The sequence below is a fragment of the Dipteris shenzhenensis genome, chromosome 1 (assembly GCF_047967505.1).
Source record: "Dipteris shenzhenensis isolate YYH24624 ecotype China chromosome 1, Dip_SZ_1.0, whole genome shotgun sequence".
In the NCBI taxonomy this organism is placed as follows: Eukaryota; Viridiplantae; Streptophyta; class Polypodiopsida; order Gleicheniales; family Dipteridaceae; genus Dipteris; species Dipteris shenzhenensis.
In genome coordinates this window covers 73,154,404-73,178,849 of record NC_141596.1, presented here as the reverse complement: position 1 = coordinate 73,178,849, position 24,446 = coordinate 73,154,404, and the positions used below count along the sequence as shown (strand labels likewise).

Below are 24,446 nucleotides of genomic sequence, written 5' to 3'. Positions count from 1 at the left end.
GAGCATAGTGCTCAAGGCTAGTCCCTGAGCACTTGGTTCCAAGAAGATCTTCTTCAAGCCCTGCTCTTTAGTCTTTGACCCTGTAGAGGAAGACAGGTGGAGAATTCACTCTTCATTAGATTCCTAGCTCTGCCTCAGGTGTACATTGGACTCCTAGCCACATGATTGGAGGTACTTTCGGGCTGGTCACAAAGATCCCCCTCCTTGGTTTACCTTCTTTCGCAGAGGCGATCAAATTGGATGGGGTTCATAGATTTTAGGATCATTGTGTCATATCCTAACATTTTTTATCACCACATCATGCTTCAGCACCTTGATGGCTCTCTTTTTTGGCAGAGAGTCAAGAGTGTGGGCAGGCAGATCAGTGTCACTTACCCCACTTTAGAAGGGTGGGATCTTCTAGCTTCCTATCCTCCTTAAGTATTATTGCTCCCCCCATTAGAACCCGTACATTTTTTGCTTGCTCTATTGATACTTGAGGTGCAGTAAGTTCTATGCGCACCTCATAAGGACCCAAATCCTATGATGGATTTGTTTCAGTCATCTTTTTTCAGTGTACCTTGCAAGTCCCCTTGGCTTTTTTCTTTTCTTTTTTCCTCCATTGGTTTCCTAGTACCTGAGGTGGGGGATAAAGCCATAGTAGCAAATTAGAGTGTGATGAAACGCATCACAAGACCCCAGTATCTGGACTAGGACCAGAAATCCTAGTAGTTAGTCGAGCATTAGTTAGGATGTCACCAAGAATCAAATGTCATTTTCTTATCGAGAGATTTTTACCACATCCAAATCCCACCCAATATCCAATTCCACCAATAAATGTGAAGATGGATTTAGATCCCTCTTGACAACTTGATGTACTAATCTCAACAGATGCACCAACAAAAATAGAAGTTCAATGTAGCAAATGGTGGTAGAATTTGGTATGCCACAAACAACCAGTTTGTATTATATGATTAAGAATTGCAGAAGTCCAGAGAGGCAAAAGCCATTTATGTGGTTGTTAGAATGGGTGTTGTTGCTTACAAAGTATGATTACATGTCTAAAGAGAATTATTCTTTGATACTATCTGCTGAGAATGAGCATTAGTACAATTGGTTTGGAATTATAAATACAAGGATAATGGTAGAGGTATTAAGAAAGGAGAAGTATAGAAGTGTGACATAGTTGAAGCTGAGACAAATGTTGGCTGCTTTGTATGAATACGTTGTGTGAAGATTTTTAAAAACCCCAAACTCAACTTGTACATGTGTACAAGAGTGATGTTCCGTATTGTGGAAAAGTCATGGGAGCACCAGGCTAATCCAAAGCATGGTATCGAGAGTATGACGGGGTTTTGTTGTGGGATGACATACACCTTTCATGGTTGTCTTGAGTTCTTTCTATATGAGGGCATGAGCATTTTTTTGTTGTGGTTGTCTTGTGAATCCACGGGGTTGGGATTGTGTTCATCATATGTGAATGGTCGGTGGCAATTAGATGCTAAATGCTGGTGGCATGCATTTGTGTGCACATAGTCAATGAATATGTGCTTAAGTGCCTTGGTGTATGAAATTGTGGGAATCCTTGGAGAGTGGTAAAAGGCAAAGGTGACGTGGCACTTATAAAAAAGGCATGCAAAGGTGGCTACATGAAGACGAGGCGAGGAGTTTCTGGATGGCGAGGTGACAAGATTGCAGGGAGAGAGAAGACACCGAAGAGCTTCGTGAGCTCTAGAAGGAGGGAGCTATAGGAGAGTCCAGAAGGAGGGAGGCTTGCTGGAAGGGGGCGATACGCTGGCAAGGAGGGGGAGCGTCGCGGATGAAAGCTGGAGAGCTTTAGAAGAAGGATTCAAAGAGCAAGCCTCGAAAAAGCTACAGTGCTTAGATCACATGAAGGCCCGGAATTTGTGAGCGCTCCATGAGCAAGAGGGGAGCATACGAGCTCAGAGGGAGTAGTGGAGATCATTTGTTCTGCGAGCTAGGGTCGCTGAGAAAGGAGGAGGAGAGCCTTGGGAGAAGGTGTGTGCTCCATGAGGAGAAGAGGAGCTGTGGGGCAGCAGTGATCACGAAAAGGAGGTGTGGGAGAAGCGCCGGGTGCTAGGGGACACAGTTGTGGGTCGCTACTATGGTGCAGGGGGAGGTTCCAAAGGCCGGTGCACAGAGAGAAGGAGGGAGTCGAGAGCTTGGACGTGGTAGGAAGGATCATGGTGCGCAAAAAGGGACGTGAGCTCGTGGTGGAAGAGGGAGCCAGGATTGCGTAAAGGAGACCGGGAACCAGAAGCAGGGGAGCTCGTGGAGGGATTCTGGGCTGGTAGAGAGGTGGCGCCACTACAGGAGAGGAGGATCTTGGAAGTTGAAGGCAGAGATGAACAAGAAAGGCGGGCTGCATCATTTCTAGTGTTGTTGATGAACTATGGGGAAATAGTGGTTGTGGCCAGAGTATGAGTTGTATATAGAGGTGTGTAGAGGCCAGGATGTTGAATGAATGCCTTTTGCCTTCTTATAGTGTTGTTTAGTTGTTTACGTGGATGAGGGTGGCTGTGAAGGCGGATTAGGCTCTACTGCTTTTGTCCATCCACGTTTTGGTGCCTCCACGGAGGAATGTCACTTCAGTTCACAAGTGTGAGAGTGGGATTAGAAGTTAGAGAATCAGAGAGGTAAAGAGATGGCTTAAGACTTTCCAGAGTTTTGGGGGTTACCGCATGAAAGTGTCTAAGTTTTGAAACAGGGTGATGCAAAAGCATGGTTACAGATGTTTGTGACCACCTTCAGAAATGCTCAATAGCATGACCCTGAGTATGGTGTGGTCAGAGCTGCTTTCTTGGCACAGTTTTTCTGTGTGAGGAGTCCGAATGAAGTATGGAAGGAGTTGTGCAAAATTCAGCAAAAGGATAGTCAGGATGTGGACCAGTATCTGATCGAGTTTGGTAGACTGTGGAGTCTATGGTGTGAGGCTTTGATTCTTGAAGTACCCCTGTAGATGATAAAGAGAGACCGGTTTGTGGCTGGTCTGGAGCCTACCCTTCATCTAAAGGTGGAGCTGAAGAATCTGGATAGCTTTGAGGAGGCTGTCAGTTGCTCGTGAGAAGGAGTGGAAGGTGAAGCGTCTGAGGCAGTTGGGAAAACAGGAAGAACCGAAGAAGTATGTGAATGTTCCAGAGATGGTGAATGTACATCCTAAGAAAGAAGCTATAGCAATTCCTAAACAGGAGGATTCATTGAAGAAAGATATTCATGAAGCAGTGGAGCTCATGAAGTCTTTAAGCTTGAATTGGATAGAGTCTGCAGGAAGAGGAAGAGGCAGAGGTGTTATGGGAAGGAAGACTGATGCATCATCTGGTTCTGAAGGAAATTCAGCAGATATTGGAAGAGGGAGAGGGTATCCGAGTAATGTGCAATGCTGGAATTGTGGTGAGTGGGGTCATATCAGTCCGCAATGTGAGAAACCAGCCAAAGCTAATGGTGGTATGTATCAGTTGTCTACAGGAATGAATGATAGGGTGATTGACCCTAGTATGCAGATGAAGGATGCAATTCAGCCCAATGTTCATGAAGTCCGTAAGGTCACATTTGCAGAGGAGGATATGGGACAGATTAACCTGTTGGAAATGGAGAAGGGTAAGGTTTTTGGAATCAGCCCTGAAGAGTTTTCAGAAGATGAGGAGGAGGAGGAGGATGGAAGTATTGATGATGTGCAGCCAGTTATGGTTCAGCCTATGATTAGGGAAGTGATGAAGACTCCAGTGTGCTATCTACCATGTGAACAGTTTACTAATTTTTCCTTGCATGTTATCAGGGATGAGGATAAGGGTTCCTGTATGTCTGTTTGTCATGATTTTAATGTGGAAGAGGCCACTGGTCATACTGTTAAACAGGCTGAAACTGATTATGAGCATATTGATTGTACTTCTGACTCTTGGCAGAGAAATCCAGATATGTTGTTTAAGAAGATTATTGATGATGTTGTAGATTGTGAAAGTGATGTTAATGCTGAGGAACCTGATGTGTTTGAGTATGGATATGACTTAGATGATCTCTTTGATTCAGAAATGAGTAATGACTTGCATGTGCCTGTACTTCAGCCAGTCAAGGTAGAATGTGATGATCAAAATGTTACTAATGAAGATACTATGGATGAAGTACATATTGATGATCCGGGTGATGAGTTGGATATTGCAGCTTGTGAGAATTTGGATGATGAGCTGAACTGTATTCTTGATAATGCATTGGATGATCTGTTGGAATTGGCTTCCTTGGAGAAGATAACAAATACTTGCATACCAGCTGTGCAAGAAGGGAGTGATTGTGTGACTGATGATGAGTTAGATGCTATTTTGGATGATGACGTGATAGATTTTGCATGTGTGGTTGCTGATCATAAGATGTATGTTTCTTGTCATGCCCAAGAGAATGAGTCAATTGTCATTAGTGAGAATGCATGTGAGGTTATTGTTGTTGGTCAGGGGGACCAAGATGCTTTGCCTGGCAGTTTAGGAAGCTTAGAGTAGAGATGCCTTTGCAAGATGTGGAGAATCTTGAAGGATCACCAGTGGTCTTGAAGCTGGAGAAACTACAGGGAAGTGGCAATGATGAGTCTACAGTGCATGAAGTTGCTTTGTTTGATGTTGATGGGATGAAGGGAAATGAGTTTATGGTGGATACACCTCATGTTGATGCTCAACATATGGATGAGTGGTCTCGCTATAGTCTTAGTTTGGCAGTTTGTCCAGAGGAAGAGTTGGAAACCAATGATGTACGTTGCAAATTGGATGACCATGAGATGGGAAGTTGATAATCAGATGTTTGTTAATTCAGTATATGATTATGAGTGGGATTCAGATGTGTCAGAGAGGAGTAGAGGTGAGGAATGGTTGTTTCCATCACAAGATTATGTGAGCTGGTATGGAGGAGGAAATGCAATAGTATATATTGATGATGCCATATATAAAGAACCCAGGGGGTTGCTGAAAATGGAAGATCATGACAGGATGTATCAATGGTTATTTGACAGAGGAAAATGCTTGAAGAATTGGAAGGTGTATGCACCAGGATAAATAGTCTCTGTTTGTACAGCTGCTGGACATGAATGTCACAGCAAAAGAGTGGGGTTGCTAAAGGTGTGTGAAGATTTTTGAAAACCCCAAACTCAACTTGTACATGTGTACATGAGTGATGTCCCGTATTGTGGAAAAGTCATGGGAGCACCAGGCTAATCGAGCATGGTATCCAGAGTATGACGGGGTTTTGTTGTGGGATGACATACACCTTTCATGGTTGTCCCGAGTTCTTTCTGTATGAGGGCATGAGCATTTTTTTGTCGTGGTTGTCTTGTAAATCCATGGGGTCAGGATTGTGTTCATCATATGTGAATGGTCGGTGGGCCATTAGATGCTAAATGCTGGTGGCATGCATTTGTGTGCACATAGTCAATGAATATGTGCTTAAGTGCCTTAGTGTATGAAATTGTGGGAATCCTTGGAGAGTGGTAAAAGGCAAAGGTGACGTGGCACTTATCAAAAAGGCATGCAAAGGTGGCTACGTGAAGATGAGGCGAGGAGCTTCTGGATGGTGAGGTGGCAAGATTGCAGGAAGAGAGAAGACATCGAAGAGCTTTGTGAGCTCTAGAAGGAGGGAGGTACAGGAGAGTCCAGAAGGAGGGAGGCTTGCTAGAAGGGGACGATACGCTGGCAGGGAGGGGGAGCGTCGCGGATGAAAGCTGGAGAGCTTTAGAAGAAGGATTCAGAGAGCAAGCTTGGGAAAAGCTACAGTGCTCAGATCACATGAAGGCCCGGAATTTGTGAGCACTCCATGAGCAAGAGGTGAGCATACGACCTCAGAGGAAGCAGTGGAGATCATTTGTTTTGCGAGCTAGGGTCGCTGAGAAAGGAGGAGGAGAGCCTTGGGAGAAGGTGTGTGCTCCATGAGGAGAAGAGGAGCTGTGGGGCAGCAGTGATCACGAAAAGGAGTGTGGGAGGAGCACCGGGTGCTAGGGGACGCAGTCGTGGGTCGCTACTGTGTGGTGTAGGGGGAGGTTCCAAAGGCCGGTGCGCAGAGAGGAGGAGGGAATCGAGAGCTTGGACGTGGTAGGAAGGATCATGGTGCTCAAAAAGGGACGTGAGCTCATGGTGGAAGAGGGAGCCAGGATTGCGTAAAGGAGACTGGGAATCAGAAGCAGGGGAGCTCGTGGAGGGATTCTGGGCTGGTAGAGAGGTGGCGCCACTATAGGAGAGGAGGATCTTGGAAGAGGCAGAAGCTCTTGGATGTTGTAGGAGTAGCTACGGGAAGAGACTGAGGAAGCTGGTTGTCGATTCCTCATAGGAGGGGGACGAGAGCTAGGGGTGGTAGGGAATCGCATCGCTGATGGGGGCCCTAGGAGGTTCCAAAGGCTAGGAAGGTGTGTGAACTCAGAGGCGGGAGCTTCTGCGATTGAGGAGGATTGCGCTGGTGAGTGGGAGGACAGTAGGCGACGATAAGAGATCGGGGGCTTTTGCTGAAGAGGTTGACTGATGCTTGAATGGAGGCTTGGGGACTTGGTTGCGTCTCTGATGTGGCATAGCGTCGCCACTGTGGAGGCTCGGGAAGAATACCTTGGGTGTGAACTTGGGTGTGAAGAGCAGAGCTTCGTAGTGGAATTATGAAGGCCAGAGATCTGTGGGAGCTCCATGAGCAAAAGGGGAAGGATCGGGGGATCTCAAAGGGCAGAGGGGAGCTATAAAAGGAGCGTGTCATTCACTACTGCATGAGGTGGGCATAGAGTGAGGAGGAGAATAGCTATGAGGTAGCTATTATAGCTTGAAGGCAGAGATGAACAAGAAAGGCGGGTTGCATCATTTCTAGTGTTGTTGATGAACTATGGGGAAATAGTGGTTGTGGCCAGAGTATGAGTTGTATATAGAGGTGTGTAGAGGCCAGGATGTTGAATGAATGCCTTTTGCCTTCTGATAGTGTTGTTCAGTTGTTTTAACGTGGATGAGGGTGGCTGTGAAGGCGGATTAGGCTCTACTGCTTTTGTCCATCCAACGTGAATGTGGTAACCTAGCCAAAGAAATCTCTTACACCAACAGGTGTGCTGGATAGTCCATTGAAAGTACCTTTCATAGAAGAAGATTGCAATTCAAAAAGATTGGTTATATAGAGCAGGACTTAGAAGAGTCCTATAATTGGTGAAAGTAGTAGAGGACATTTTGCAATCACCCCTTCGTCCTACTCCTAGTACCAAAAAATGTATGAAGCTCAAATTTACACAAGGAGGATCAAAGCAAGAGGAATTAGCCAAAAAGTAACCGGACATTAATAATCCACCTCCACAAAATGGAGAGCATGGCTTGACAAAGGAGGAACAGAGATTGGAGACACAAGATGCTAAGAGACCCCTACAAAAAAATGGTGGATACCATTAATACAATAGTAGATAAAAAACCAGAAGAGGAACCAAAAGATGTGATTAGGATACCATCACCAGAGACTCCAACTGACAAATAGGGTGTTGATCAAGTAGAATGACTGTGGGAGCTCAACAGTATGTAGCATCAACATCAAGCGGAATTGTTGAAGTTTTAGAGGAGCACGCTGACAAAGTATCCCCCAATCGGTATCTTCTTTTAATATTTTGTCTAGCTACCACCAACAATAGAAAGGAAAATTGCCAAGTGTACAAATTCTTATGGAAGAATTAGACACTAAAAGGTAGTTTCATAAAGCTTTAGGGAAGGTCATGAGAGGTTTAAAAAGGACATGATACATTTTGCTAGAGATTGCCCAAAAATGAAGAAAAGCCCCAAGAAATTTTCTCATGCGGCTCCTCCTCGTCCTTGATAGAGTGTTCCTTTGGCACCCCATACACGTCCAAATCCACTTCGTATCTAGTACCTGCTGCCCATGTTGGATTGCGATTAGAGTTGATGCTCCTCCACCACCTTTAGATCAAGAGGGCTCTTCTCTTGCCTTGGACCCCTCTCGGTTGAGGCTATTGATATTCTAGTTTGGTCACGGCTAGTGATGCCCCATGGCCTTGTTTAGGTTGTGGTTAGTGATGCCCCATACCTAGCCTTGGACAAGGCTAGGGATGATGTCCTTTCAGATACTCTTCCTAGTCTTGGTCTTTTCTCCGTGCAGCCCCCTTCCACTTTACTTCTTTATTCTTCCCTTATTGATCAAGAAAAGGATGTGGCTCTTGCCTCTTTAGCTCATTTGCAGGAAGGGATCTTATGCACTCCGGTGACATGCTTGGCTCAAAGGAGCTCTTTCTCTCCTCTAGTTGATTTTAGAGTGGTAGAGTTTGTGCATCTGGCTCTCCAGATATGCGAGGCTGCTATGCTCGCTAGAATCTCCCAAGAGGTTTCCACAAAGGCATGTACAACCGCTGCAAAAGGAAGGTGTGGTACCACATCCAAAGGACAAGACTCAACCTGATGATGTTGAATCGAAATGGCCCGAGAAGAGTCAAGTCTCTCATAGAATACTCGAGGCCCCATAAGAGAAAGCCAAGCCACTGAGCCTCATGTCATAAAGAATGGGGAGTGGGCAAAGTGACTGAAAATCTTGGCTACCCCCATAAGCAATGCTGAATCGTCTCCAAAGCAGAGAGGTAACGAGGGCAAGTAGGGTCGGCTCCGAAACTGGATCTCCAAAGGTTCACTGCAATCCCATCATGGATAGAAAGCCAAAAGAAAAGAGCGATCTTTCTATTCCTGTGGGATTTCCAGAGTCTCTTCCAGAAGCACCTCTGCAAATCCGCAGTGATACTGCCCATCCAATCTCCTCCTGAAGAAGGAGTGCACGTTTGTATGCTGCTAATAAAAAATGCCTTCCATGGCTCCTGTCCCGGCATAAGTCCCCGCACCACCATCTTGCAGAGTAAAGCTCTGCACTGTAAATCTGGATCAATAATATTGAGACCCCCTTCCTGTGTAGGGAGGATGAGGGTCTCCCAAGCCACCCTAGCTAACGCATCTACTGTGCCATCAAGACCACTCCAAAGAAAATTTCTGATCGGTCTCCTGAGCTGAATGATGCAATCCCTAGAACAGCACCAGCATGAACAAACAAACCAGGCTGTGGCAAAAAGGACCTGGTTGACAACCACAACTCTAGAGGCAAGATCGTTGGCTGAGCTCCAAAAAAGGAGCTTCCTCCTGATGCTCTCCAACACGGGAGCAAACTGCTGCGTGGAAGAAATATCCAAGCCGACCTGGCAGCCCAAATACCTGACTGGCACACCCCTCTGAACCCAAGTGAATCCTATGTCAAGCCCCCAAACTGGAGTGTCCTCGTCACCAAGCAAAATAAATTCAATGCTATCAATTTATCAGCGCCTCCGCCACCAAGCAAAATAAATTCAATGCTGTCCTAAAAGAAGTGAGTGTCTGTGGTGTGGCATTCAAGTAAACTACTGTGTCATCTGCCAACTCAATGTCAAGTAGCTCCTCTTCCCTTCTGATTGGATTAAGGTTGGCCTTCTCAACCTTAATGTCCCCAAAAATAGAGGGGATCATGTCTTTTTTGGAAGAAAATGCATGCGCCAAGGGTTTTGACCTATGATGGTGGTTATGATGATTTTTGAGCCTAATTTGAGACACTCCTTTATTAGTATAAAAATTATAGATTTCTTGTATGGAGAGAAGGGCCTCACAAGGGATGCTTTGCAGATTGGGGGTCTCATTTGCAGGGTGGAGTACCATCTCCTTCACGTTGTGCAGTAGCCCTCTTTGGTATTAGTGATTTTTATAATACTATTACTAGTACCAAAAGACATTAGATTCTCAAAATAGAAGATTGGCCTCCGCCGATGGCAATTAGCAGCCCTATAGAGGGAAGAGAAAACACAGCCTACGGATTCTTGGGTTCGAGAGCGCCTTGCTAGTGCAGCAAGGGCTCATCAGTAGGGTATGCTAGATCAAAGAGAAGGGTATGCCTTTCATGCACGGGGGTCCTTTTGGATTCAGATGGGAGGAAGAGTCAATAAACACTTCTTTTCTAGGTTAGTTGAAAGGAATAGTTAATGAACACTTCTTCTCTAATCTTGGACCTAGACACGGTAGAGAAAGTATGTCTTAGCTTATTGACTCCAACTGGTTTTACAGTCAAGTCATGATGCCGTCGTACATATAGCTACGTTTATGCCTCCCTTCTCTTAGCAGATCCTGACACACCTGCTAGAGATAATGGTAGACACATAGTTTGATAGGGTATTCCAACTTTGATGAAACCAGCCATGAGATTCTCACTTGATGCACCTTTCACCACTTTGGAATTTAGGACTGCACTTTTTGCTCTTCACAAAGGCAAGTGCTCGGGCTCAAATGCGCTGACATCTTCCTTTTTTGTTGCTTTGCGGTACATGGTTGGGGACCATCTTACCTCAAGCTTTGTAGGGTGTTTGGGACTCTGGCACTATGCCTAATTCTTATTTAAAGAAAACCGCGAGAGCAAGCTCAAATGCGGGAGTACATCATGCAATGCATGAGGAAAAAAACAGCTCAAAATGAGCTAATAAAGATCCAAGGCAAAGGCTGAAAATGCCATCTCAACCCTGAAGGAGACTCAGAGAAGAAGGGAGATCCTCTCTAAACTCTGAAAAAAGTAACTCTCCTAGCGGTGGCTGCTCTGGAGGATCCCTGCATGCTCACCCAAATGGCCATCAAAGTGTGTACTATGTCGGTCCAAATACTGGCCATAGTCTGGGAAGGGTGAAGCTGGATACTCTCCATCGCCTTTGTACATCTGGCTCTCCAAATATGCCAAGCTGCAATGCTAGCAAAAATCTCCCAAGACGTGTCTACTGAGGCATGAGCAGCTCTGAAAGGAGTGAAGGGAACAGCCTGGAGGGAACACGACTCTACTGAGTGTCGCCATACAATGAAAGTTGGATCTGGATCATGTCCCTCGAAGAACACCTGTGGGCCAGGAAGAGATAACCAAGCCAATGAACCCCAGGTCATATAGAAAGGTGCTGTATAAAAGATGCTGAAAATCCTAGCAACACCTTTCCAGATCGTCCTCGCCTGTCTGCACTCCCAAAGGCAATGCTGTACTGACTCAACTGCCATGTGACAACGAGGACAAGTAGGGCAGCCCCGAACCTGGATCTCCATAGGTTCACTGCAATCCCTCCATGAATAGAAAGCCAAAAGAAAAGAGTGATCTTTCTATTCCTGAGGGATTTCTAGAGCCTACGCCAAAAGTTCTTCCGCACAACTGCGGAAATCTGAAAACTATCCCAATGTGGCGCTCTCGAGGGCCTCCAACTCCCCTTCGAATCCTGGCAAAACCAATATCAGCTACCGAATCTAGAGTGCCCTCGTCACTAATCCAAAAGCCTGCTGCAATATAAAACAAATCCAAGGCTTTTCTAAAAGGAGTAAGAGTCTGTGGAGTGGCATCCAAGAAACCTATAGTGCCATCCGCCAACTCACTATCTAAGAGCTCTTCCTTGTGTCTCAAGGGATGTCTCAGCCCTAATATATCAGCTTGAGATCTAGTAAAGATACTCATAGCTTCAGTCACAAACCAAAAAGGAAAGGGGACTAGAGTGCATCCTTGATAGACTGATCTAGAAATCTGGACTATTTCCAAAGCCCTCTAAACTGAAGATTCTTCGACATTTCGCTTCTACAGCCCGCGCCAACAGTTTCTTTACTCGCCTATTTGTCGCAAAAGTCCGATGGAATCTTCAACTATATGCCAATTCCTTCTAGCTGTTGGAAAACGTGGGATAGAAGAGATGCATCTTGGAAGAGAAGTGAGAACACAAGATGCAAACCAGAAGTGTGTTCTATTGATTGTGAGAGAGGTGACTCTCTCTTATAGAAATGGGGAGAGGGTGGCCTAAATCAGTGGCATCTCTCCTACATAAATGGAGGCAACTCCTAAATCATAGGCACCACCCCATGTGGGGGCCTTTTTGCATTACATCATCACTTGCGTCATGGTCTATGGCACTAAGTGTGCCTCTTCTACACACACACTTTTTTTTTTGTAAAACCAAGATACTTATATTATAAATATTCATTTACATCCAGGCCGTGCTCAAAATAGAGCTACAGCCCTATCCATCAGAAACAGTAAAAGAAAAGTTGAATACAAGAAACATCCAAATCTTCCTCATGTAAGGCATCATATAAAGACTGCCTTAATGAGGCTCTGAAAAACTCATAAGGATGCTGAAGAGGAGAATTCAGATATGCTTGGATGCGCTGCAGCCAGAGGGTCCATAAGGCCCAGTATTCGTGCTGGAAATCTGAGAGATAAAAAATAGGAGATTCTATCTAGAAGGTCTCTGGAATATGAACAAAACCACAATAGATGCGGAATACTCTCCGATGCAAGGTGACATCTTGGACAGAGAGGTGAAGCTATTCGTCGTTTAGCCAATTTCACTCCCACTGGGAGAATACCAACAATACATCTCCATAAGAATAGTCTTTGCTTCAATGGCATTTTCAACTTCCATATCATTTGCAATCTTCCTTTCCACCAGGCTGATGATTTGTTCAGATGCCATAAAGAATTAGCATGATGGGCAATCCAAGGAGGAGGTAAAATTAATCTATAAGCCTGTATAGATGTCAATGACTGCAAAGGCTTAGAAGAAATGCTTGAACTTGAAGACTGAAGGTGCCAATCTTGAAGTCTGTCACTGCCATTCAATGTCGGAATCGGAACCAGAGGAAGTAGGAGATCAGCAATAGCTTTCCAAATAGGTCTATGATGCATTGCCAGGTTGTATTGTCTACATGCTGCTGGAAAAAGGAGAAGATTTCCTTGCATATCTACAACATCATCAATGAACCGAATACCCATTTTCATAAGATTGTAAGCTCTGATGGGTTGTTGAACAGCAAGGGGAGAGGAAAACACAGCACTCCAATGAATACTCTCCAATCTGAGTGATGATGCTAGAGAAGCAGGATGAGGAGACCATTTGATGTGAGAGAGTACTTGCTTCCAATCCTGAATCAAGGAATTAGAAAATGGACAAGCAGGGATTTTACCTTGAAATTTTCCAAGTACTACTTCCGATGGATCTACTATCCAATGTCCATAAGCTTGTGTGCGCATCTGACCACACAAAATTGCTAGCATAATAGACCAAGGCTGCTCTTGTTGAAAGAATGTTTTGAGCATAGTGATCTTTCTTGCCAACACATGATATTTGATGTTTATTATATTCAAACCACCATGCATTTTGGGTGAGCAAAGCAAGTCCATTTTGAGCAACCGTAAAGCTTTTTTATGAAGCTTGGTTTTCCAAAAAATCTCCATGGCTTGAGACATAAAGGATGAGAGATCTCGAGATGACCAATGTAATAGAGGAAGGTAGAACTGGACATAAGCTAGAACAATAGACTGGACAATTCGAAGCCGTACATGCAGAGGCCATGTGGAAATCTTCCAATATTGTAATTTGTCCTGAATTTTGTTGAACACCCATAACATTTGTTGCTTATTACTGATTTTCCAGCCAATAGGATAACCCAAATGTCTAACTATATTTTCCGGTTGAATAATCTGGCCTGGCCACAGAATAGCATGCCAATCACAAAGCTTGAGAGGCATGAGTTTTGATTTCTGAAAATTAATTTTAAGACCAGCTGCCAACCCAAAATCTGAAAGGGTATCCATCAATAGGCGAATCTCCAATGGACTGTTCTTTAGCATGAAGAATGAATCATCTGCATAGGCCTGCGCTATGAAGGGTCGTGAACCAGAAATCTGAAGCCCCTCTAGCTGTCCAGTATCAACCATGTGATCCATATAAAGAAGCAATGGATGTGAAGCGATGGCATAAAGCAAGGCACTGAGAGGACATCCTTGTCGAACCGAACGTTCGAGAGTCCAAGACTCAGACAAATGTTTCCCTATAAAGCATTGTGCAGTAGAATTTGAATAAAGCCAATATATGACATTAGATAGCTTTGGCCCAAAACCAAGTTTTTGCATGATTTGAGAGACATAATCCCATTGTACTGTATCAAACGCCTTTGCCACATCCACCTGCATGACCAACACATCTTGATCTGAATATTTAGCATATTCCATTGCAATAAGAGTGTTAGTGATATTGTCATGTATATGCCGTCTTGGAACAAAACCATATTGCCTGGGATGAAGTCCATCATGAAGGATATCCTTTATCCGATGTACTAACATTTTGGCAATCAGTTTGTATATCACCGGCATCAAAGTAATTGGTCTCCAGTCATCCATAGTCTCACAAAGAATCTTTTTGGGCACAAGCCTCACCAGACCATGCTTCCAAGCTGAGGGAAGATGTTGGTGCTGCCATGCTGCATTAATAAACTGCAGAATTGGACCCTTCATTTCTGGCCAAAAGGCTTCGAAAAATTCAACCGTCAGACCATCCCAGCTAGGGGATTTATGTTTACCCAAATGCTTAAGGGTTCTACACACACACACACACACACACACAACCATATGACTGCAAGTGGATGCAGACATGCACCTAGTAAGCCCTTGATCACACATATCCCAACACTAGCCACGGGTGGGCAAGGCCATAAGCTACCTTGTGTTCAAATATGAGCCCAAATGCTTGGTGGAGTGAGGCGAAATCACAGAAACTCTAATTGGAAATGGTGCACTTCTCCCGGACATTATACCTCATAGTTTCGCCAATGCTCTCTATTGGCTCTTCTTTGGTATACAAGATTTACTTTTGCATAGAAATCCCCTTCAATAGCTTTTCTAGTTGTGTGAATTCTGACCTCCAAGATGATCTAGTATTCTGCAAGTCATTTTGGCATTTCTTTGACATTTGATGATAGAATTCAGTTCATGTGAGTATTGAGGAGGATTTTCTATCAGTAACACTTTCAGTCAGTAATGCTTTTTCAGAATTCCTAGCTCTTTTTTCTCTTCCAATGCTTCATATGTGAAAGCAAAGAAGAAGAAACAAGCACCTAGATATGTCAATCGGAAGGTGACAAAACCTGTGAAGGAAAAATCACATAAACCATACTATTATTTTGATGCAAAACGATTAGGATTTTCTGAGTTTATGGCTTGCAATATGCACTTGTATGGTTGAGATTCATAACCATTTGTAAGTGAGCAGACACTGCCTAAATATAAAGGTAACACCCTCTCATGGCCACCTTTAAGATAGATAAGTTCAATGGCCAAGGCTTCCACACTTGGCAAATGAAAATCAAATTTGTGCTTATGAAGGAGAATTTGTGGGATTTAGTCAAGCCAGGGAATCAATCATCACAAGAAGGTGAATCCACCACAACCAAAGGTAAAGGGAAGGCAAGTGACTCTACTTCAACCACACGAGCAAATGACACCAGACAGGGCTGCTGCAATATGTGACGTGGATGACACTCCACCCTGCAAATGTGAAACCCATGTCTCCATAGCCTCCTCTACATACAATACATCTAGAATCCTTATGCTAGCAGATCGGCACACTTCATGAGCCTCAACGATCATAAGAACCACCAGAAAGTGATCCAAGGTGGTAAGCTCTGATGCAATACATATTGAACCTCCTTTGTCAAGTTCCCAATCATTAACAATTCAAGTGTCAACCTAAGGAAGAGTCTCCATAGGATTCCTCCAAAAGACACATCTCCGCCCTTGTATAGTGGGAGCATATATGTTGAGAATAGTAGTATTCTCAATCTAAATGATGATGTAAATTGCCCTACTCTCCACTAATGTTCCCTTCTGAATCATGTTTTTAACTGATCTAGCAGAAAGACAAATGCAACCTCTCATCTAGTGCCATCTGTTGGACTCCAAATAGTCCTACTCTGACCCCTGATCAATGATTTGCATCTGTAAATCTTGCCATGCAAGACAGCTTATCTTCTTGAATAAGTATAAAGCTTGAAAGTGACCCCAGGGAGGTGGATCAAAGAGAGTATCAGATACATCATACAGTCCTGTACTCCCACCTCGGGAGGAGATTGGATGGACAGTACTAGATGGATTTTTACTTCAATCCTGATCAGATCTCCCTCCTCTCCTCTTATGGCTGCTATTCTGAAAGCTTGGGATAGCTTCAGAAGTACAATTAAGAGAGTTTCATGCTCCTCTAGTAAAGAAATTGATAGGCAACCTATTATGTGGAATGAAAGCATACTTGATGAGCATGGCAGACCACTAAGCACTTCGCACTATATATAGTAGTCCATTTGGGAGAGAGGCCCTACATCCACTGTGAGATCTTGGAAAGCTTTCAAAAAGATTTCAGAGGATCAGAGAGTTTTTCCAGTTGGTCATCTCAGAGGGAGTGCAGGGAGGATTTATCAAATTGATGTAGCCATTCCAGTGGAGTGGATGAATACATATGATATGCCCCTTACGGATTCCACTTGGTTGGGTGCTTTCGCTGGGACGATATTCCTATTTAGGTTATTGCTTTGCGGGATGCACATGAGGATACCCTGGTTTTTAACGTTCGGTCTAGAGGGAGGATACATATGTCTTTTGATGATAGCCTTCAGGGGGTTCCCTTCCAGCCGGTCAAGATTGCAGGCTATATGGAGCAGGATACAGATTCACAGTGATACCTAGATCTCGACCCTATTCTTTTGGCTCTGGATTCATGGAGACTTTGGCTCTATAGAGGTGTCCCTACCAGATCTTTGCAATGGGACCCTGGAGAGTGGGAGTGGATTGATGAGGGGCACCGAGAGAAGAGCATCCCCTTCTTTCATTAAACTGTTAGATATGCCAGGAGATTTCAGCTTAGTTGTAGAGGTTGGAGGCCCTCTATTCTCCTCATTGGGATAGCTTTCACATCTCTACAGATGTGCAAAAAAACTTTTGGAGGAGACTCTAGAAATCCCTTAGGAATAAAAAAATCACTCTCTTATTTTGGCTTTCTATTCACAGAGGGATTGCGTTGAACATGTGGAGGTCTAGGTTTGGGGCTGGCCCTGCATGTCCTCGTGGCCATTCTGCAATTGAGATAGTTCAACATTGTCTTTGGGGGTGTAGACAGGCGAGGACGATCTGGAGCGTTTTGCAAGGATCTTATGTACTCTCCATATTTCATCCTTCTTCATGACGTGGGGCTCAGTGGCTTGGCTTTCTCTCAGGATGCTCCATTTACTCCTTTCAATGCTGCACATGCTTCGGTAGACATCTCATGGGAGATCCTGGCTAGTATTGCAGCTTGGCATATTTGGAGAGCTAGATGTATAGAGGCATTGGATGGATCCCATGTTCACCCCTCTCAGACCTTGGCCAATATTTGGACTGACATATACATACCTTGATGGCCATCTGGGCGTGCATGCAGGGGTCATCAAGAGCAGCCTTTGCTACGAGGAACACTTTTTTTAGAGTTTGGAGGGGATATCCTTTCTTCTCTAATTTTATTTTAGGGTTGACTTGGCATTTTCAGCCTCAACCCTGGTTATTTGCTAGCTCTTTTTGAGCTTTGATTTCTCTCATGTTTTTATTGACAGGATGTACTCCCGCATTGAGCTTGATCGTCGGCGGTTTTCTTTCATACTTAATAGAAGTATTTTTTTGCAAAAAAAAGGGAAAAAGGAGAGTATGAGAGATCTATAGTCTAGACACTTCCATCCTATGGCTGTTTGGGCCAGTGATGAATTTGTGGTCGTTAAGGCCCCTCACCTTCCATGAAATGATGATGAATAATCTAGACATAGAAGTGAGGAGGTGCCACTGGCAACAACATGGATGTTACTCGAGGAAGGGGAAGCCTACAAACTCTCTCTGACAAAAGGTTACACCTGTTTCAACTGAAAAATGATAGCATCCTCAAGTGAGAAGGTGCTCCATCTCAAAGCAAGGTCCTAAATGTCAAACCAACGTGTCCAAGAGAATTTTTCCATGGACCTTGAAGGACAAAAGAAGCAATACTTATCCTCCAAAGCTTGATCGAAGTACCCACAGACACTGGCAAATTTGAGATCCAACAAAGCTATGGAAAACAAATGCTATGTTCTCTGTATCATTTATCTGAAAATCTTGCTATCAATCTAATCAGGTGTCCATAATTCACTCTTGTAATCTGAACCACCCAAAGTGGAGTGCAGGATACGACCCTCCCTGGTAGAAACTATGGAGCCTAGATACTCCTCCAACTCGCCTAACTGTCTGCAAAATAGTGGGATGGGATCAAGTCTTTGATAGCCCTCTTTCGTAGCACTTGGTGACAAATGAGACCAGAAGGTAGAGGGGAAACCTTTGCCTACCAACTTGTAACCTAGCTTGGAAACACTAATTTGTAGCAATGCATCAAGACTTCAAGATACAGACTGTAGGTTCCTCTCCTGGTATAGGTGCAGTGAGTTTCTAGGGTAAGTACGGGGATGCCAACAATGGAAGGAAATATGGGCTATAACTGTGTCCCTCCATCTCTGCTGCAAGGGTTACCCAAGCATATAACCTATCAAAAATTGTGAGACCACGTGTGCATAAGACCTCTATCTAGCAGAGACAATTCAAGGCTCCGGCAACCGGCAGACTCACACGTGAGTCCTATAAGACATTTCTCATAGGTACAGAAACCATAATAGAGCGACAAGGTTGTCCAGATTGCAATAAGATATGAGAGTGTGAGCTGCTCCCTTGAGTATCCCTCACAATAAGTAACACCACGTGAGATGTAACTGGGGTCAGTTGATCTCAGTCACCCATTATCGGGAAGATAATCCCATCCTTCAGTAAAGATGCAACTAGGATTTCCTGAGGCTACCAGGTGAGAGAAGCACCTCCTATTTCTTGCTCTCACTGTGAAGGAAGGAGGCCACCACTATGACTCTACAAAGGTCTTGTGGTGGCATCATGACTGCGTCCTCTTGGGAGTGCAGCAAGGGGTGGGATCCTCCAATCTCTAACTCTCGCGTTGTAGTGGCCAACTGTGATTCTGTAGGAGACCGTGTCTTTGTAACAGGTGCATGTCACCTCCATCTCTGTATCTGTGTCTGTCTTTGTGTCTTGACTTGATGCTCTCCCTAAAGAGTGACCGTCACAACCTCTGGTGGCCCCAAAGGCATAGTAGCAACTATTGCCTTTGAAGGTACAAGAGGCTCAAGAGGATCATCAAGTATAGGAGGAGAAACAGAAGGAAGGGGAATGAAAGGAATGATAGGTAGCAGAGGCTGAGGAGGCACAAGAGATACAAGAGGTCTAGGTGGAAGAGGAGGCTCAGTAGGGACACATGAAGTCAAGACGGTGGCCATTTGAATGACAGATAACCAATAAAGTTGATGTGAAATACCTCACCTTATACATGAGCACCTACACATTTGCCATAGCATTGCACAGATTCTAAGGATCTCCTCAGCAAGCATAGGAGTTGTAAAGGTGTGGACACATGATATCAAGAGGGGTGGCCACTTGAATGACAAATAATCAATGAAATTGACGTGAGATATGATATACCTCACCTTATATATGTACGCCTACCACATTTGCTATGGCATTGCGTATGGAGGCTAAGGACTTCTTGCATCGCTTATCGAGTTGTTTAGCTGATCGATTTCTTGGTATGCCTTTCTCAAGGAACCTTGGGAAATGCAATAGAAGATTGGAAGTAAGGCTTCTTTTTTAACATGGATTTTCTACCAGGCTTTTTGAACCATATTTATTACATTAAATAGCATTGTAATGTAGTCAACAATGACTAACAAATACTATTTTGTCCATTTATCCTTATATGATTGTCTACAACTTCAACAGCTAAAACAGTCTACTTTGGATTTGTTTTCCACTACTTTTAGTCGTGAACCATACAAGAAGTACAGTCACTCCTCCTCTATAGGATCCTGGAAAGCTTTCAGAAAGCTTCCAGAGGATTGAAAATTGCAAGTAATGAGTCATCTCAGAGGAAGTACAGGAAGGATTCGGTAGATTGATGCAGCCTTCCAGCAGATTGGATCGAGACGGATGATATGCCCACTTCTTGTACCACTTGGATGGGAGCCTTTTAAGATTGGGCATTGCTCTTCAGGTTATTGCTTTGCCACTACCACACGAGGATGCCTTGGTTTTTGATATCTAGATGGGAAGCTGCCTATCTAGATGTTCAAATGATGTTCTTTTGGTGATTGCTTTCCAGCCTATCAGGGTCAATGGCTTTGTGGAGCATGGTGTGGATTCTCAATGGTACCTAGATCTTGACCCACTTCTCTTGGCCTTGGGTTCATGGAGATTTTGGCTCTATGGTGGGTCCGCAATCAAGTATCTATAGTGGAACCCAAGAGAGTGGGAATGGATTGACAAAGGGCACCGAGAGAAGATCCTCCCCTTCTTTCGCTACACGGCCAGTAATGCCAGGAGGTTTTAGATCAGCTGCAAAGGTTGGAGAACTTCTTGAGCTCCTCATTGGGAGATTTTTCAGATTTCTGCTGATTTGCAGAATGTTTTCTAGAGGAGACTCTGGAAACCCCATAGGAATAGAAAGATCACTCTTTTCTTTTGGATTTCCATTCATGGTGGACTGTAGTTAATTTTTGGACTTCCAGGTTTGGGCGGACTCCACGTGTCCTCGTTGTCCCTCTGCGGTGAAATCAGTTCAACATTGCTTATGGGACTGTAGACATGTGAGGATCATTTGGAAGGGGATCGCTAGGATTTTCAGCACCTTTTCCAGGCACCCCTTCTTCATGACTTGGGGTTTAGTTGCTTGGCTTTCCCTTTTTATGCCCGCATATATTTTATAAGAGGCATGACACCTCTTCAGCTTTCTCGATTCGATGACACTTAGTAGAGTCATGCTCTCTAGATGATGTACCAGCCCTGCCTTTTAGAGCAGCACATGCTTCAGTGGATTCCTCCTGGGAGAATCTGGCTAGCATTTCAGCATGGTATATCTAGAGAGCTAGATGCACAGAGGTTATAGACCATCCACCCCCCTCATACTTTGGCTAGTATTTGGACAAATACTATACACGCATTGATGGCCACTTGGATGAGCATACATGGATCTTCGAGAAGAGCCTCCGCTAGGAGAGCTGTGTTCCTTAGGGAATGGAGAGACTCCCCATTCTTCTCAGATTCTACTCTATACGGTTGCGGTGGCATTTCAGCCTCAGCCTTGTATTTTTCCTACCTCATTTTAAGGAGGATCTTTTTATGCTTTTCTCTAGCACTCTAGGTCCACAATGCCTAGCCCTACTCTCGGTTGTGGCTGAATGAAGATGTCCCAAGCCACCTTGGCCCTACCTAGGTGGCCATCCCCGCCTGACTAGATGAAATTCGTGATGAGTCGCTTCACTTGGCTGATGCAATATTTCCAACAAGAGGTTATGTAACACATAGTAGCAAGAAAAACCTGGTTGGCAACCGCGACTCTACTTGCCAAGGATAGCTTGGGCGAGCTCCAATGCAAGAGCTTTGTCTTCATGCTCAAAAGTAGTAATGCCCAATGCCCACTATTGCTTCTCAGAAGTAGTGGTGCCAATTGCTCCTCAAACGTGATGTCCTATGTTTTGTAAAGTAAAAAGAGGAGTCATAAAACTCCGATGTGCAATTTGTAAAAGCTAGTTACTGTTTTTCAACTGCTGGAGTCTTCTCTCTTAGTTTGTGATTTAAGTACGTTGGTGTGATTTGGATGGGTCCACTGTCTGATTCTTTCATCCTAGAAACTTGCAGGCAGCAACAATGGATTACTTGCAAGAGCAGGGCGAATGGAAAGGGCAGGACATAGTAGGAACAAACAAAGAGTTGGGAAAAATTTTGGCTGAACTATTCAGATTTAATGAAAATTCTAAAAAGCCGGTACCACCATCTTTCCTTTCTCAAATGCAACTAAAGCTGGCTGTAGTTGGTACCCCCTTTTCAGGTATGTCTTTTCCCATCACTTATTCTACCTAATGATGCACTTCTTCTTGACATCCATGTTGAAAACTATGTTTTGTAATCAAAAGTCCATAAAGATGTTTTTTGGTTGTGGCATGAAAAATATAATTATCTATGAAATATTGATGCATGGGATCTGATTAGAGTAGAGATCAATGTGCAAAGGAAAAATCCAAGAGAGGTTTGAGTTTGGAAGCTTTTTTATTTGTGCTGTTGGGGCTAGTGATGTACATTAAGGGGATGAAAGTCCACACATAAAATCGTGCTCCGACCTATTCCTTGGTTATGCACATTTAATGAAAGGACGTTAGCTGATATCAATAAAATAGCTTCCCTACCATGATTGTGTTTTTCCTCTTTCTTTAGAGAAGGATATGTCTGTAAAGAAGGAAAATAATGCACAAGAAAACTCTTACCTTTGTTACACAAATCTTGGATTTGTTTTGGAGGAAAATTCTTTTGGTTGCACAAATCCTCACCATATAGGCCACGAAAAAATTCTCTCTTGAAATCCTGCAAGAATAGAAATTCACTCTTTTCTTCTAGCTTTCTATTCATGGAGGGATTTCATTAAACCAGTAGGTCTATGTTTAAGGCAAACTCTACTTATATTTGTTGCCTTTCTACTAACGAGTCTATTCAACATTGCTTACAAGACTGCAGGTAGGCGAGGATCATTTGGAAAGGGATTGCTAGCTTGATGAACACCTTTATGCGTTATCCTTTATTCATGACCTAAGGATAGATAGTTGGATTTCTCTTTAGGGGCCTCGGGTATTTTATGAGAGACATGACTCTTCTTGTGCTCTTTCAGTTTGACGACACTTAGTTGAGTCATGCTCATTGGACGACATTCATGGCTCTTCCTATAGACCTACACATGCCTCTATGGATACGTCATGGGAGATTCTAGCGAGCATAGTAGTGATGTCATCAACTTTTGCAAGATTCTGAGTCTTCTTCTTGTTGACATACATCCACAAGTCCTTAAACATGAGCAAGTATTTGACTTGCGTCTGCTAGGAATGAAACCCTTCACCATTGAATTTCTCAATGGACGAGATCTCTTTTGCCACTAAGAAAATAATAAGCTAGATTGTATTCAAAAAAAGATTATGAACAACATTTTGCAAGGACACTCCTTGTCTCAGAGAATGGACACTTAAAAGATGGCCAATATGGTTTTAGAATGGCAAGTCAACTTTTTAGTTCACCCAAAAGAGAAGACCGTAGAGACCTTAGAAAAAGGAGATAAGGGTCTTCTCATTAACTACCACATGTTAATTAAGTTGCGTATTTGGAAATCCTGCACAAAGGTCTTTTGGGATGATTTCTAGGTCCTCCCTGCACACACATTGGCCAATACAGACAAATACTGTACACACCTTGGTGGCCATATGGGGGAGCATGCAGGGATCTTCCCATGCAGCCTCTACTTGGAGGAATGTCTTCCTCTGGGATTGGAGTGGCTCCCCATTCTTCTCAGAGTCCCCACAAGGTTGAGGTTTCACTTTGAGCCTCAAATTGGATTTTTTATAGCTCTCTTATAGGAGCTTGACTTTGCCCTACTAGGGTGTTAGATTTCTCATACTTTGCATCTCCCTTGAGCTTGCTCTTGGATTTTCTGTCATACATAATAGAAGTATTTTCTTTGCCAAAAAGAAAAGGGCAAAAACTATGCACACTTGTAGAGAAGAGGAAACCATGTCTCCAGTTTCTGAAAATTTTATTGACAATCATGAGCTACTCTATAGTCATCCTTGCAAACAACCCTAGATCTCATTAAAGAAAGAAAGAAAGAATTTCAGAGTATTAGATGCAAGACTAAAGAGATGCTTTAGAATATCAGAGCATCTAGCCTTCCATATGTGTGTTGATATGACGTTCTGAGTCATCTCTGAAATGCACCCTAAGTCAGTGAGGAGGAGGATAGAGCAAGCTGATCCTGATGTAGGCAATTATCTCCCAAATGGTGCTTGCAGCCTGAGACAATGAGGATGGTGGGGCAAGATGATCCTGATGTAGACAGCTGATCATCCCTCTATGACTTGCTAAACGAGCTTTGTCTAGTGCCTATTAGTGTTTATATATGCGAGAGTAACCAAAAGTATAAGGAGATCCAAAAAACTATTCTTCTATCCTACGATCCATTCCATAGATGACTTGAAATACATGTGGAAATGTTGTGCGCTTTCCAATGAGGAAGCTTAATGGGCACCAATATAAGTGGTGAATGTAAATCAAATGACTAATCTTTTTTTTAATCAAAAAGGTTTCTTGATTAAGTATGAATGAAAACCACAAGAGCAAGCTCAAATGCAGGAGCTCATCATGTCATGTATGAGAAAAAAACCAGCTCAAAACGAGCTAACAAAAATTCCAAGGTGGAGGCCGAAAGTGCCACCTCAACCCTGAAGGAGACTCAAAGAAGAAAGGAGATCCTCTCCAAACTCTGAAAAAAGTACCTCTCCTGGCAGTAGATAGCTGCTCTAGAGGATCCTTGCATGCTCTCGGCCACCAAGGTGTGTATAGTGTCCGTTCATATACTAGCCATAGACTGGGAGGGGTGCACGTGAGAACCCTCCATCGCCTCCGTACATTTGGCCCTCCAAATATGCCAAGCTGCAATGCTAGCCAGAATCTCCCATGATGTGTCCACC

General features: G+C 43.8%; 1 protein-coding gene across 1 annotated transcript in view; it reads left to right on the top strand.

Moving 5' to 3' along the window:
• Nucleotides 1–24,446, top strand: part of LOC147906348 (uncharacterized) — a 604,593-nt gene that overhangs the window by 138,458 nt on the left and 441,689 nt on the right. The window contains exon 10 of the mRNA XM_087391025.1: nucleotides 21,580–21,769. Coding sequence (XP_087247151.1) covers nucleotides 21,580–21,769 — 190 coding nt within the window. The remainder of the gene's footprint in view (nucleotides 1–21,579; nucleotides 21,770–24,446) is intronic.